Consider the following 14,985-nt stretch of genomic DNA (forward strand, 5'->3'; position numbering starts at 1 on the left):
CTCAACTTGCTCCCTAGACTACTTCATTATCGAGACTAAAAGGAACTCCAAGCAATCTACGTCGTCATGGTCTTTGCAGCTAATTCAACAGCTTCAAATTCGCTAGTGCGGGGGTAGTGGTCTATAACACAGCTCTCGGCCTGCTATTCCTCCAAACGCGTCTTCCCAGCTCCCACACCTCTTTCTCACGCGCAAAGCTTCATTAATTCACCGTTGAACTTCCCTCCTCCTCCACTCCCCCTCCATTCCAACATGTTATTCGTAGACAAGCACCGCCCAAAGACTCTTGATAGTCTAACCTACCACCATGACCTCTCCAACCGTCTGAAAGCTCTCGTAAGTCCACTTCACCCTACTCTCTTCGAAAACCGAAAAGAGCTCCAAAACTAACATATTCCCCTCCAATAGGCCAACGGCGACTTCCCCCACCTCCTAGTCTACGGCCCCTCCGGCGCCGGCAAAAAGACCCGAATAATAGCCACCCTGAAAGAACTCTACGGCCCCGGTGTCGAAAAGATCAAAATCGACTCTCGCGTATTCACCACAACTTCAAACCGAAAACTGGAATTCAACATAGTAGCCTCGATCTACCACCTCGAAATCACACCCTCGGACGTAGGAAACTACGATCGAGTCGTAATCCAAGACCTTCTAAAAGAAGTAGCACAAACCCAACAGGTCGATTTGGCCGCCAAACAAAGGTTTAAAGTCGTAGTTATCAACGAAGCCGATCATTTGAGCCGAGATGCTCAGGCGGCGTTGAGAAGGACCATGGAGAAATATTCGCCAAATTTGAGGTTGATATTGTTGGCTAATTCTACGGCGAATATTATCGCTCCGATTAGGAGCAGGACGCTGTTGGTTAGGGTTGCTGCGCCGACGACGGAGGAGATTGTGGAGGTTTTGAAGGGGGTGGGGAAGATTGAGAGGTTGGAGGTGAAGGATGGGCTTTGTAAGAGGATTGCGGTTGAGAGTGGAAGGAATTTGAGGAGGGCACTGTTGATGTTTGAGGCGGTTTATGCACAGAAGTAGGTCTCTTCTCTTCCATATTTCATATCGCGCTAACGGGATTGATTGCAGCGAGGTCGTGAAGGATAATACCCCCCTCCCACCACCTGATTGGGAAGCGTTGATATCCCAAATCGCCGACGAGATCATGGCGGAACATTCACCGGCGAGGATACTTCAGGTCCGAGCGAAACTGTACGACCTCCTAACACATTGTATCCCTCCGACCGTCATCTTGAAGACTCTGACCTTCAAGTTGATACCAAAGATCGATGATACGATCAAAGCGGATGTGATCAAGTGGAGTGCCTTCTACGAACATCGATTGCATTTGGGGAATAAGCCGATATTTCATCTAGAGGCCTTCGTGGCCAAGTTCTTGAGATTGTTGGAGAGCTATTTGATGGATATGGATTATGATTTCTAAAGTTCTGCACACATGGACCAAGAAGTGGGAGATAACGGAGGGTATTGGCAGTAATGTATCATAGAACCGGAGCTACGTTGGGCGTTTGGAACAAATACATTTTCATAGGGACCTTGTCTAGAGTCACAATTTACGATCTCACGTGCCGGTCGCGGCAGATTATTTGATACGCGTATTCATCTTAGTAAATGTTTGAGTAAAAAAATTTTATTCTTCATCGGTAAGCTATTCAATAGAACTATCTAATAAATCTAGGGAATCTTCAAACCACGTTAGCTTTTGGTTCACCATTGGATGGATGAAAGCGAAAGTGGTATATATGAAACAATAGAGATCAAATCAGACATCCAAGGAAGTATTAAACCGGTCATGGAATCCCCTAGTTAGGTTCTAAGTGCGGGGTACCGTGGAAACAGCGAATGATGTATGGAAACTTCATCATGTTGATCTCGAAGGTAGAGAAAGGAAATGCAGGATTGTGGGTTTTGTTGTCTTACCAGTTATAGAATCTACAGTTGCTGTACTTAAGGAGTGTCGAAGAGAGCCTAGGGGGTCTTCGAACACGTTAGCCGTCGAACTTGGTATTGATGGAAATGCATTAGGATGTAATAGTACGGCGGCGGGTAATAGATCAGACAAAAAGTTACTGGCAAGTAAACGAAACCTTTGCTATACGAGACCGCTTAAGTCAAGTACGGTGCAAAGGAATCGAGGTATCTCGTCATGGACGATTCGGAGATGGAAAGAAGTATGAAGGGTTTGTCATCATCTGAGGGAGAGGGAAATACTATTGGAGCGAAGATATTTTGTACATACCATGAGCAGTATAGAAGAAGCATTGATGGTTGGTGAAGGAGGCGGTTGATGAAAGAAAGAGAGGTTGATGGTTGAGTAAGAAATCACAACCAAAAATTTTTTTTTATATCTAAAAATTTCTGCTCCCACAACACATCACTTCGGCACGTTGTCTGTCTTGGCACAACATTAAAGTCTTGGCGCGACCGACCAAAAAACACCGACAACAACAACACGGCAGAGCAGGGACCTATTACTTCGCTTGAGCCGCACGGTCATCTGACCTGCTGTGATTGGTCAGAAATGTGTGTTAAGTTTGCAAAATTTGCGGCATTTACTTGCATAAGTCTAACCGAAACAGGTGAAATTAATGACAATTAATGCCTCCGAAAAAGGGGTGTGCGCGCCCACCTTTTTGTATGGGAAGGGGAACGAAAGGGAACCTTTTTGTACGGTAGTATCATTTTTTATTTTTTATTTTTTTCATCTGAACAAGAAACTTTTGGGGTGAAAGAGATAGTGGAATGCACGACACTGTGCAGCTAAGAAGCCAAATGGCCGGCCGGCCCTACCAGACCTGCCCAGAGCTGGCGGGTGGGAGGGCGGCAGTGTGGGGCAGATTTTGAACTGGCGATAGTGGTAGAACCATATCCAACTCGTCATCGTGATATCTCGCTACTGCGCCGTTTTGGAGCTTATTTTGATATTGGATTACTGCGGGCAACGTCAACTTGTGATCAATGTCATACGTTGGTAGGCTCCTGTGTTAGCAGTTGATTATCTTTTCGTTACCAAAGACGTAATTTCCTGGAAATTGTAGCTAAGAAAATCGATCAAATTATAGTTGATTGATATTGAGGGTGTTTGTTAGGATAGCGGACAAGGTCGACTTGAAATCTAGGCCTGTTATTTCCACCACTGCAAGTCGAATATTAAAATCGAATTCAAGATCTTGGTTTTCTTCTTCTCTTCTCACTCTCCTTCCATTGGAAACCAATTTCTCAAGAGAGAATCACGGAATCCTCTCGCGATCTTGATCTCGCATCTGTCTCCTACATCATCCGTCCTTGTCACCTGTTCGACCTTCTATTTTCTCGTCATTGGACAATCCGACGTGGATAGCCGTTGAATTTTCCGACAAGCAGAACCGCAAGCGACGTGGTGTGATCTCCCAGGATACTTGCTCAGTAACAGGTACTTTATCTTTGTATCGGCTCCGTGTGCGTGCCTGCGTAGGATCTTTATTATTTTTTCGCACCACTGAATACCACCCGTGCATTCCTCTTGTCACCATTAACTTCTTGCAAATAAGGGCCCTCTTTTTCGCACCCCGCCTCTTGGATTTGCGGAGCGACCTTTTTTGTATCTTGTACTCCTCGGTCCCTATTCCCATTTTTAACAAACAGACGACGACTTGAAAAAGGCCGATACTTATTATAACTAGGTACGTTGATTTATCAAGTTAGTCGACCTTCTTTTCTGTTTTTAAACGAAAGTATCGTTTGAGGTTCCTGGGATCAAGGTTACTTTTTGCGACTGGACGGAAACCCCTCGACGACAGGTTGTTCCCGCGTCGATATATCTCCCAACTAGTACTCTGCTTTTCGTATCATAGAGTACTTGCTGTATATCGGTGAAAAATTTCACACTCGGTCCGACCGTTGACGGCACAATCTGAGGCCTTGTTTTTTTTATATCAAAGATATAATTTTCTAATCGGATTATTAAATCGCGACAACAGACCGTGCAGTTTACTTTTTTGTTTTCCGTTCCAATTACCATACCGAGAACGACGAAAAAAAAGAGACCAGGACCAGGCCCAGGGTCGTGCGCACATACATACTCCGACGGACACGCAGGTTCCAGTTCAGGACCGGCTCATAAGAAACCCCCGAGGACAAGTCCAACCGATTTCCAGTCCTTTTCTTTCTTGAACGCAAAAAAATAAAAGGACCCCAGGAAGTCCCAACAACGCCCGTACACGAAACGAACGAACGACCCGCCACCAGGCCCTCCATCCCTTCCTTCAAACGAACAAGAACAAGCTGGCGTTTAAGACATAGCTAGTTGGAAATATCCAAACACCGGCGATTAAGAGATATCGATCAGGAGCAACCAGGCCCTGTGATTTTAATCTCATATCGCATCGTTACTTCTTAGCCATTCGTTCGTTCGTTTGTTAGTTAGTATTTTTTTTATTTTTTATTTCTTGGTTCTGTGATTTTTTATTTTTTATTTTTCTCGGACTTTTCGATTGCGGATTAATCGGTACATTACCGGGATTCTTTCCACTTCGCCTTTTTTATTATTATTATTATTATTTTATTCCGTTTTCTAGTGAGAGAACGAGAGCGTGTTCTTGAAAACATCACGAAGAAGCGAGGAAAGAAGATATAGAATAGGATAAGGAAGACATGCGCATGTCGGGAAGACACTGAAGTCATCGCCATTTCCCCATCCTTTCTTTTCCTACCCTCTCCTTCGTTTGAAGCCAACCTATCATTCAATCGATCTAAGTGTATCGACGCCAGGTAGTTAGCCAGCGGTACAAACAAGGCACTGTTGCTCTGCTGTTGTTCTGCCCACCAAACCACACCACTTCGAACCGAACTGAGCAGACCCGAACAGACAGACCAGCCAAATCTCCGTTTTCCAGCCGGTCCTCCCTCCCCTTTCAGTCCTTCTCCCCTCCGCCACCGAACGTCGACTTTTTTTTTTTGTCTCTGTTTTATTTTCCCTTATACACGTTCATCTCCGAAAGAAGACCTTATTTTTCCACGGTCCCTGGATTAGATCTGTTTCTTCTCCGGCTTCATCCTTTTTCCCAGTTGTCTGCAGTCCAGCTGGGTCATTTTTGTCAAGGGAAACGGAACTAATCAAAGAGACAACCGCAAAACAACACATCGCCATCCGACCATTCCTCGCACTCCCACCGGCCTCTTCATCAACATCAACTACAACCTCATCATCGCCATTATAACATAGACATCTCTCGCTGCATCACGATTCCCCTACTTTCCTCTCTTTCCCGCCATCTGTCCCGTCTTTCTCCCCGACGGCTACTTTGTTTGCGTGCTTTGTTCCCTCGCCAGGTAAGAAGAACAAAACCTTGGATGCTGGTTGTTCTGTATTCCTATGGATTCCATGTTATCCCTTCGTCCCTTTCTCCCTCCCGTTCCCGCTTAGGTGCCTATCTATCCTTCTTATCCCAAACAGCCGTGATTGTAACGCTTCAACTCCTATCGTACCATTTCGTATCCTATCGCCACCCATTTTTAGTCCGGCCTCTTTCCTTGGCCTGCCTGTCGCCGCTGCGCTTGCTTGACTGCTCGTGTGGTTTGTTCGGGGTGGGGGACTATTTTGCCTTCAATCCTTGCGACCCAGATCCTTTCCTTCCTTGCTTGCATTCATCCATTTGTTCGTCCTGTCCTGTCCTGTCCTGTCTTGTACCACGCTCGACTTGCCTCTCTATATTATTTTTTTTTCCTTCCTGGCGTGCCGCATGGCTGGCACTTCAACCGTGTTTTCCTCCCGTCGCACGTTTCCTTCTCAATCCATCTCTCCACGATCGTTCGCTCCGGCTTCTTTCACACACTCTCGCTCTCTCGAATATCTCGTTTACAATTTCTCATGCAGGTATATTCTATATTTTACGACAGTATATATTTTGGTTAAGCGCGTCTGCACCACCGAAAGCGTCTATTCTCGCCCAATCACTCCACTCCGATAAAATCTTATTTAGATATATATCATCTCTCCTTCGCCACTGGTGACACACAACGTCGACGACGGTCTTGCTTCGGGTCTTCGACCAGTTTGCTCCTACACTCCCCTCCCGTCCGTGTTTCCGATTTTTCACGCAAATACCCCCCTTGGTATATACATTTATTCTTCCGTCGGTCGTTTGGGAATAGGAAACGTAACAAGCGTTCCTATTCATTCTCTCCACGGGATCCACGATGATGGCACAGGCGTACCCTCATCCGGTGCAGCTGAACGCCGTACCACAACACGCAGTTCAACCACAAATGCACGCTGGTCCTCCTGGCCAGCCTAATTCTGTTGCCATGCAACATTTAAATCCACATCAGGGCCTCGCCCCCGGCATGGCCCCTCAGTTATTACAGGGACAGCAATTTGCTCCAAGTAAGCCAAATACTCCCCCCTCCCACTCCCCTCCATTCCCACTTCATCACTCTGTCGTTGCGAAAGGTCGTGTAAATTCTGAAGCCACTTCCGATCCTCGTGGGAAACATCTTCATTCCCTCGTGGTCCAACAACGACAAAATAAATAAAAAAAAGTCAAAAACTCTACTCTTAAATTTCTCGGATGCGCGAATTGGTTGAAAGTTTACGGTGGCCCGCTAACGAAACGACCTTGCTCTCCTCTTTCATAAAAATTCCAGTCATGGGAAATATTAATGTGCATCCAGGTCTATTACATCAATACCAAAGAAGAGCCATGGGTCAGTCCTTCGTTATCCCCCACATTTCCGAGGATATCCTTCTAACCTCGCTATTTAGGTCATCCAGGCATAAACCCTGGGTTTCCCGGCGCGCCAGTTGGTGCCGGCGCCATGCCAGCACATTTACAACAAGTAAGCATGGTTCCCCACGTTTTATCGCCTTATGGGAACAACACGCTCACATTCTCTTGTTCCGAGTTTAGCAGCTACACCAACAACGAATTATATCGCAGCAACACCAGCAGCAGATGATGCACCAGGCTCAGCAGAACGCTGCTCTTAATATGCAGCAGCAACATCAACAGCAGGCTCAGATGCAGCAGCAACTACAAGCTGCGCACATTCAACAAGCCGTTCACATGCAGCAAGCGCACGTACAGCAACAGCAACAGCAACAAGCTCAAGCACAGGCGGCCCAGGCTCAGGCTCAGGCTCAAGCAGCCCAGGCACAAGCCGCACAGGCCCAGGCTCAGGTTCAAGCACAGCAGCAACAGCAGCAGCAACAACAGCAGCAGCAGCAGCAGCAACAGCAACAACAGCAACAGTCGCAGCCAAATTCTCAGCAACCTACCCCGCAGCAGACAATGCAAACTCTCCAGGCGCAGCAGCAGGCACAGCAGGCGCAACAAGCAGCAGCTCAGCAGCAGCAGAACCAGCAGAACCAACAGCAGCAACCAACACCTCAGCAGACCCCTCAACCGAATCAAGCCACCCCCCAAGCTCAGGTCGCCCCGAATCCACAGCAACAGCACCAACAGCAACAACAACACATGGCACTCGCCGCCGCCCAGCATGCCCAGCAGCAGCAGCAGCAGCAGGCATTAATGCGACCCCAACAGTATGTTGCTGCACAATATGGACCTATCGCGAACCTACTAACACCGTCTCCCAGGAAAATTGGCGCTGGGGTTCTGAAATTGCTGCAGTTCTGCGAGCATCTGAGCTCGGTGGAAGGCAACAAGCGGGATCTAAACCATTGGCGAAAATTCGTTAACGACTTTTACTCCCATTCCGGCGTCATGCGACACAATCTGTGGCGATCCAAGACCAGAGAAACCAAACGGTTCGAAATAACGACTCCGGTACTCGCACGGTACTATTACTCGCTATACGAATATGGTATCAAGAATATCCAGCTTGTGATGGAGAACGCACGGGAGCGAGAGATGAGCGGGCAGACCGTAGTCGAGAGCCAGAAGACGAGCTTCGTTTACTGGTTCGAGAATGGTACCCAGGTTGTTGCGCACGGAACACTCCGGGCCCAGTTGAACGTGGCCGCACAAATCGATTGTTTGGAATTTGATACCGCCGAGCATACCGAATACATCCCTCGGTTCATCCTCACAAACACCATCCGATCGTTAACGAGCTCGCCCGATCAGAAAGCTTCTCCGAGGGTAAACGCAAAGGGGCTAGGGAAGAGGCAACTTCAGCAACCGCCTCCGCCGCCTCCGATCGCGATACCGGAAAGCCCGATCGGTGAATGGGGTGTTCCTGATCAGGTCTTCAAGCTCTTGGAGGTAAGATTGGATGTCCCCTTGTCCTCTACAAATGAACAGCATACTAACAAACAATATAGTTGGGAGAAACGTTGTCGAGTATGCGGGATCTATTTGTGTTCTCACAACAGAACCCTACTTTGGAACCCAAGCAGGTCTTGCAGGCATATGTCCAACAATTTCAAAACCAGCAACTGGCCCACCAGCAGAACTTAGCCCAGGCTCAGGCTCATCAGGCTCAAGCACAGGCACAGGCGCACATGCAGCAACAACAGCAACTGCTGGGGATGGGGACACCGCATATGCAACATGCAGTCCCTCCGGGGATCCAGGGATCGCCGGCGATGCCCAACTCGCCACACCTATCCCAGAATGGTATCCCCGGAGCCACACCGTCCCCGGCACAAGCTCATCTGCAAGCCCCTAGCATGGCAGCTCAGCACTCTCAACAGCATCACGGAGCCAACGGCGCGACATCGGTTAACCCTAACACCAGCCCGAACGTCACGGGGAAGCGCAGGAGAGCCAGCACGGCCGGCGTTAAGACCGAGGCCCAGGACGATGGCGAACCCGTGCCTCCACCCGCGAAGGTTAAGGCAAGTCCAAGGACCGGTAACGCGAACAAACGACAGAAGCAGACATCGTGACGCTAAGTCGTTTTGGTCAATCTCTTCTCTTTGCTTGACGACGCTTTTGCTCCTTGCTTGTTGCAGTCTGATGCGATACGATATACCCCGGTCCGCGAATACCCGTCGACGTTCTTTTATTTTTCACGAACGAGGCTTTCTGTTTTTCAAGCAGCTGTAGATGACGTTTCTGATAATGAGTACACGCGTTTATATATCCCTTTCGATTTTTACTCCTCTCCGCATACAACCTCCACCGTACCCATCTCGCCTTATTCTCGCATCCTATATACACCACCATCGATCTCGGCGAATCCAACATCTCGTCCCGTCTCACTTTTTTCAGTCGTTTTTTACCCCCCCGATTTTACTGTTCTGGCCGCGTAGCATCATGCATATTGTTTTTGGGTACTGCTTCCTATTGCTTCTCGTTCATCAGCATACGTTCCCCGGCTTCAACGGAATAATCTAATACTTTCCCTTCCCCTTTTATTGTTCCCCCTCATATACCTCGGTTTCTTGGGCTTTCCTTTTACTGTATTCAGGGTTATCGGATGGGTCCTACTTTTTTTTTTTTCTTCGTTCTATATCTCTCTTTCTTCTCTTGATCACCTGTGTATAGAGAACCTCACTCAAAAAACAAAGGAAATATTTTATCACTTCCTCGATTATCATCATCCCCCACCGCTGATTTTCTGTCCATATCCTTTTTTTTCTTTCTTTTGGAATCTGCCACTCGACCCAAAAGCGGCTGGACTCTTATTTTTTTTATCGACTTCTTCGTACTTTTTTATATTTTGCCATATATCGGATTTTGGGGGCTGTCATTTTTCAATTGTCATTTTCACACCAAAAAAATATCGAAGGGATTTTTACTTTTTTCTGTTTTCACACCAAAATTATATGAGCACTTGATGGGGTTTGTTTTCATTTTTTTTTATATCTTACACTTCTTTCTGTTCTGTCTGTTTAAATTTGATGTTACGTCCGCTCTTCCCCTCCTCCAGTGCAGTGTCAAGGGGTGCCCCTCTACTCTTCCTTTTATCTTCTTAATCCTTTTTCTTTTATTACTTTCGTGGATAGCGGGCGTTGATTTATTATATCACTTTGAAAGTCTTACTTTTGATTGTTGGATTATACAGACGTCGTTTTTACTGTTATTTTCATGTGGCTTTCATCTCTTTTTATACTTTTACTTGGTACCGAAACAGAAATTTATACCGGGTCCTTTTTCTATCGAAAGCAAATTTATATTCTCGTTTACTTTTGGAGAGTTTTTCCTGGCCTTGGGTTTTGTGGTAGTTGAGACTTTTGGTGGGATTGTAAATGTGATATCGTACTGCCGGATTTTTGATATATCTATATATAGTACCTAGGGGGTATGGATTTACGCCGGCCCCTAGCTGTTAAGCCCCACCTATCAGTCCTGTGCAGAAGCCGTATATACACCATACCCCGCCCCCGCAAAATCCCCAGCACCCTATAAAACAGCACAAGCAACCTACATAGTAGAACTAGCACCACTACTCCTCCAAGCGCTCAATATCAACCCCGCAATCTCATCAACACCGACACCATGTTTCACCTGGGCAAAGATCGTAGGCCCTCCTTCTCTGATCTTTTTGGCGTCTTTATCCATAACCTCCAAGGAAGCTCCGACGTAAGGTGCCAGATCCGTTTTGTTTATGACGAGGAGGTCGGATTGGGTTATTCCCGGACCGCCTTTTCGAGGGATTTTATCGCCGCCGGAGACATCGATCTGCAATTTTCATAGGACGTTTTGATTAGAATCCTGGGGCGATCGGAGAGAGCCTCGGAGAGGGGATACGAACGACGTAAATAATAAAATCCGCCAACTCCCTGCTATAATTGGCCGCCAAATTATCCCCACCACTCTCAATCAATAACAATTGAGTATTAAACTCCTCGTGCAGATCTTCCAACGCAGCGAGGTTTTGTGAAATATCCTCGCGAACGGCGGCGTGTGGACATCCACCGGTTTCGATCGCGCGAATACGTTCGGAGGGTAAGGCGTTGTTTCGGACGAGAAATTCTTGGTCTTCCCGCGTAAAGATGTCGTTTGTTACGGCGGCGATGCTGTATTTGTCTCGGAGATGGAGGCAGAGGGAGAGCATCAGGGCGGTTTTGCCGGAGCCGACGGGGCTATGGTAGGCATGGTCAGTTGGGTTGGGGTGTAGAGAGGGTCAATTGGAATGTGGGTGGTGGTGGATGGATCGTATGATTATTTCCCATCAATTCCAAACCAAAGAAAATGAAATGGAAAAAAAGCGGGTAACTTGAAAGTTGAAGCTTCTCGGTGACCGTGCGATAACCCTTCAATTATCATTACGTCATATAAACAACCTTCAAATTCGCCTGCATGCTACGAAAAAAAAAAAAAGTATGAAAGAACGCACCCACCAATCCCCACCGTAAAGGCCCTGGTCTTAAAATCCCTCCCTTCGACAATTGGTAACTCGCGTGCAAGGTATGAACCCGGTCCATCGAGGATTTCATGAGAATGACCGTGTTCTTGGACGTTGAAACCGGATCCATCGTGGGAGTGCGAATGACCGCCGTCGTGGGAGTGGGAGTGGGACATCTTCTCAGTATACCGGTAGTAAAGCGGCCAAAAAAATAAGGTCCAAAGGGAAGACCACGTGGGTATAAATACGAAGGCTTATTCGATAGAAGAAGAATTCTAGAGAAAAAACGGGGATATGTACTCGAGGAGATTTGGGCGTGGATAGTGGGGAGGAACCGAGGATTGGGGAGAGCGGGGGAAAGGTTTTAGGTAAGATTTATATGTGGTTGTCGAATGAGGGAGGGGAACGGCATTCTATAAACTAATTGCTTTGGCGGGGTAGTTTATATCCCCTGTTAAAGGTAATGCCATGCAGGTGCTGAAAATAAAGTAGCTTTATTCTAAGCCACTGTGATACATAAGTACTTAATCCATATCCGGGTCTCTGTCGTTCGTTATCTTTAGATAGCAGAAGATCAGCACCGGATGGGCGGAAGGGGGTTTGACTGGCTGTTTGAAGCGGGACAAAGATGTCCAGGGCCGGGATGTCCTTGGGGGGATTTATGTATGTATTGTCATGTCTTGTGCATTTATACCCTGCAGATGAGATTCGGTGAGGTCGTGTGCTTCCAATTGGGCTTTTTATATAGTTCTAGACAATGACAAATTTATAGTGTGACCGGTGATAAATTGTAATTACAGACATCGTTCATTGCCTCCCCCCGACGGGATACCAAATCACGATGTCCAATAGATAGATTGATATATTTGCTATCTCTAGACTCTCCGCTCCTTCAACTCCGTTTCTCTCTTTCTAACCCCCCCTAAAATCTAGATCTATAGCTAATTTGGACAAAAAGTAATAATAGTAAAATATCTATAAGAGAAAAGGAAGAAGAACAAAGGAATTGGTATCATAGGGAGATCAAAATAAAGGTAATCTCTCATAGATATCGATATTTCTATTTCGGCAAAGCGAAAAAAACACCCTGCAGAAAAGGAAAAGAAAAGATAAGATAATAGTGAAAATAAAAAGACAGCCAGCATACAGCAGCGGAACTCCTCGTGAAATGGCGACTGGCAAAGGTACGGAATAAGATATTATATTCAACAAAGAAGATTCGAGGGCAGGGGAAAGGTAGTTTCGAATATGAGGAGGATTTTGGGAGTATCTTCTTTTTTTTTTCTGTAGAAATTGAGAAACGCAAATAAACGCCTGTAGTACCGTGGTTCCCGAAAAAAATTTGAAGAAAAATTGGAGGAAAAGCAAGAGCTTTCGTTATTTGGAGATTATACTAGTAAGGCGTAAATGAAAAGAAAATACCAGAGAGAGGAGGCCTGGATGATAGCGCGTGAAGTATCGAGGGAGTGGGGAATATTGGGAGCAAGAGCAAAGGTATACGTCTTCATAGACCGAAGGGGTTCTTCAGGCGCTCCTTTGATGGCACTTCCTGGTTCAATTCTCCCTTCCTTCTGATGAAATTGACTAGCTACCCTGTCCCGAATCCCTCCACAGTCTACTTCTTGATACTCGATCGCTCCAGCGCATCCAGCATCTCAGATCTGCTCCCGAATTTTTCAGCAGCCTCCTTATAGGCAACCCATTTTCGCTTCCTTTTCTTCATTTCCGGCCATTCGGTCAACTCCTCTTCAACTTTCATCTCGAAGAATATGAAGATGGCCTTCGCTGTCGACCTATTATCCCGGATCTGGCCTAAGGCCTTTGTGACCTTTCCGGTGATACCAGCTTCTTCCCAGGCCTCTCGCTGGGCTGCGGTTTCGGCGTTTTCTTCATCGGTTTCCCAGCCGCCCTTCGGGAGGACCCAGCAGTTTGGTTTTCGGGTGGATTCAACGATCAGAACTTTGGTTTTGTCGCTGTTGAGGGGGACGATTCCGGCGACGAGACGGGAGCCGTCTGGACCATAGCCTATATGCGTTTTTCTTTGGGTTAGCCTGGTATTCGCTTGGTGGTTTTTTTCTTCCTCTTCGTTCGTTTCGACGATTATCCGGTTCAACGGCCAGAAGGAGCAGAACAAGAAATCTCGAACAACAAGCTGTAATGAAATATTTGGTGCATACATCGGAGGTTTTATTTTTTTGGATGGGTCGGGCTATTTTTTAAGGTATTTTCAGGGGAGAATGAGAATTACGTTGTTTTGTCCTCCCAACACGTGCCTCCATAGATCGGTTGTGGGTGCTCGAACTGGCCTGGTACGATGTCATTGAAGCCTGCGCCATTCCTGGTGTTTTCTTTTACGAGGTTTATTTTCCGGAATTTGGGTGATGGCAAGATGAAAGGGGATGCTGTAGAGCTACCGGTGGGAAGATGGTCCGATTGAAGCAATTGGCGGAGTATTTGTATTTTTGGCTTCGAGTTCCGGATGGAGGGTTTTCGGTGAGGTTTCGTTTCCTCGTGGAGTTAAAGCTTTAGGGGTTCCTTTTTGCTCTGGGTTTTGGTGGAGCTGAAGTGAATTCCAGGCACTGCACCGGCACTCTGTCGTCTGAACAGGGACCAGCTCCGACAGCAGCAAAAAAGCGGGCAAGAAAAAAAAAAAAAAAAAGGGTAAGAGTCCGGGGAGATGGAAGATGGGATCGATCGAGAGGATGGAGAAAGGGAGGAAGAGAAGGAGGAAGTCAGAAGAGGCACAGATGACAATGAGACGATATTGAGAGAAAAAAAGGTTTGTTGTGGGTCATGCAACAGAACAAGCTTGCAAGCTTGGTCGTTAGAAAGGTTCCGAGGAGCCAGGAAGGAGCGGAAAAGGAGGAAGAGAGAAAAGAGGAGGAGTATAAGAGGGGCTCTAACTCTGACTACTAGTCCCGAGAGGAGAAGTGGAGGAAGAGGAGGAGCAGGAGGAGGTCTCTCAGTGGTACGGATAGAAAAAAAAAAGTCCAAGCTTCTTTTTTTGCCCTTCCAGGACCAGTCGGGTATTACTAACCACGCTGGAGAACACCAAGACAGAGAAGAGACGAGAATAGAACGAGTGAGAGGGAAAGAGAGAGGGAGATGGAAAGGAGAGAACTACGATATGAGGCTGGCCATGGTTGAGGTCTGTAGAGGGGACGGAGCGGTGGATATAAAAAAGCCCAGGTGGATGTAAGAGTGTATGAATTATGAGGGATAGGCCACAAAAATAAAAAATTTGGTACCAGGAAAAAAAAGATTGTTAGGAACCAACATGCGCAGCAATCCCGGTCATCCAAAAGCACATCCTAAACTAATGCTCCTCTAGATGCGATTGACTGGTGCCAGGCTAGCAAGGGTAGCTTCTCAGTTAGTTCGGGCCATGATATGAGGCAGCATGGTATGATATGCCCGACAGAATCATCGGAGGAGAAGCGAAGAAAAGGAACACCGACACCCGACTCGAGCACTTGTCGTCAGGTTAGTGTATAAAAATCTTCAACGGTTTCCCAAGTACTCCAGCTAATGCTGGTCGGAATATGCATATGTATGCAAGAGCTTTAATTCTCTGGTGTCACAGGGTATAGCAGCTGTGCGGGGTGCTGATTTGCTCGTTTTTTGCTATGGATCCCCTGTCGGAGTCTCTCAATTGGCTTCCGCTCCCTCGGATCTTCTGGCCACAAGCCAACCTGAGGGGCGGGTTCTCGCACGTTTTTTCGATCCTAGGTTTGATAT

At 46.9% G+C, this 14,985-nt stretch overlaps 4 protein-coding genes across 6 annotated transcripts; 2 read left to right on the top strand and 2 right to left on the bottom strand.

Moving 5' to 3' along the window:
• Nucleotides 1-252: 252 nt before the first annotated feature.
• Nucleotides 253-1,435, top strand: DFL_006709 (uncharacterized protein; the record flags this gene model as incomplete). The annotated part of the gene is made up of 3 exons (XM_067636178.1): nt 253-336; nt 409-1,028; nt 1,081-1,435. The coding sequence occupies 3 exons, from the start codon at nt 253-255 to the stop codon at nt 1,433-1,435; spliced, it is 1,059 nt and encodes a 352-aa protein (XP_067487821.1).
• A 4,754-nt stretch (nt 1,436-6,189) lies between these two features.
• Nucleotides 6,190-8,842, top strand: DFL_006710 (uncharacterized protein; the record flags this gene model as incomplete). Of its 3 annotated transcripts, none has more annotated exons than XM_067636180.1 (6): nt 6,190-6,376; nt 6,637-6,696; nt 6,755-6,828; nt 6,900-7,534; nt 7,589-8,216; nt 8,276-8,842. In XM_067636180.1, 6 exons carry the CDS (start codon nt 6,190-6,192, stop codon nt 8,840-8,842), a joined length of 2,151 nt encoding a protein of 716 aa, XP_067487822.1. The 3 variants fall into 3 exon arrangements, with proteins under 3 accessions (XP_067487822.1, XP_067487823.1, XP_067487824.1); XM_067636181.1 differs by having other exon boundaries at nt 6,903-7,534; XM_067636182.1 differs by having other exon boundaries at nt 6,664-6,696.
• A 1,480-nt stretch (nt 8,843-10,322) lies between these two features.
• On the bottom strand, nt 10,323-11,423 carry DFL_006711 (uncharacterized protein; the record flags this gene model as incomplete). Its single annotated transcript, XM_067636183.1, has 3 exons — nt 10,323-10,580; nt 10,654-10,984; nt 11,239-11,423. 3 exons carry the CDS (start codon nt 11,421-11,423, stop codon nt 10,323-10,325), a joined length of 774 nt encoding a protein of 257 aa, XP_067487825.1.
• A 1,439-nt stretch (nt 11,424-12,862) lies between these two features.
• On the bottom strand, nt 12,863-13,583 carry DFL_006712 (uncharacterized protein; the record flags this gene model as incomplete). The annotated part of the gene is made up of 2 exons (XM_067636184.1): nt 12,863-13,272; nt 13,496-13,583. The coding sequence occupies 2 exons, from the start codon at nt 13,581-13,583 to the stop codon at nt 12,863-12,865; spliced, it is 498 nt and encodes a 165-aa protein (XP_067487826.1).
• Between the last annotated feature and the right edge of the window lie 1,402 nt (nt 13,584-14,985).

The sequence above is a fragment of the Arthrobotrys flagrans genome (assembly GCF_004000055.1).
Source record: "Arthrobotrys flagrans strain CBS H-5679 chromosome Unknown unitig_8, whole genome shotgun sequence".
Classification (NCBI taxonomy): Eukaryota; Fungi; Ascomycota; class Orbiliomycetes; order Orbiliales; family Orbiliaceae; genus Arthrobotrys; species Arthrobotrys flagrans.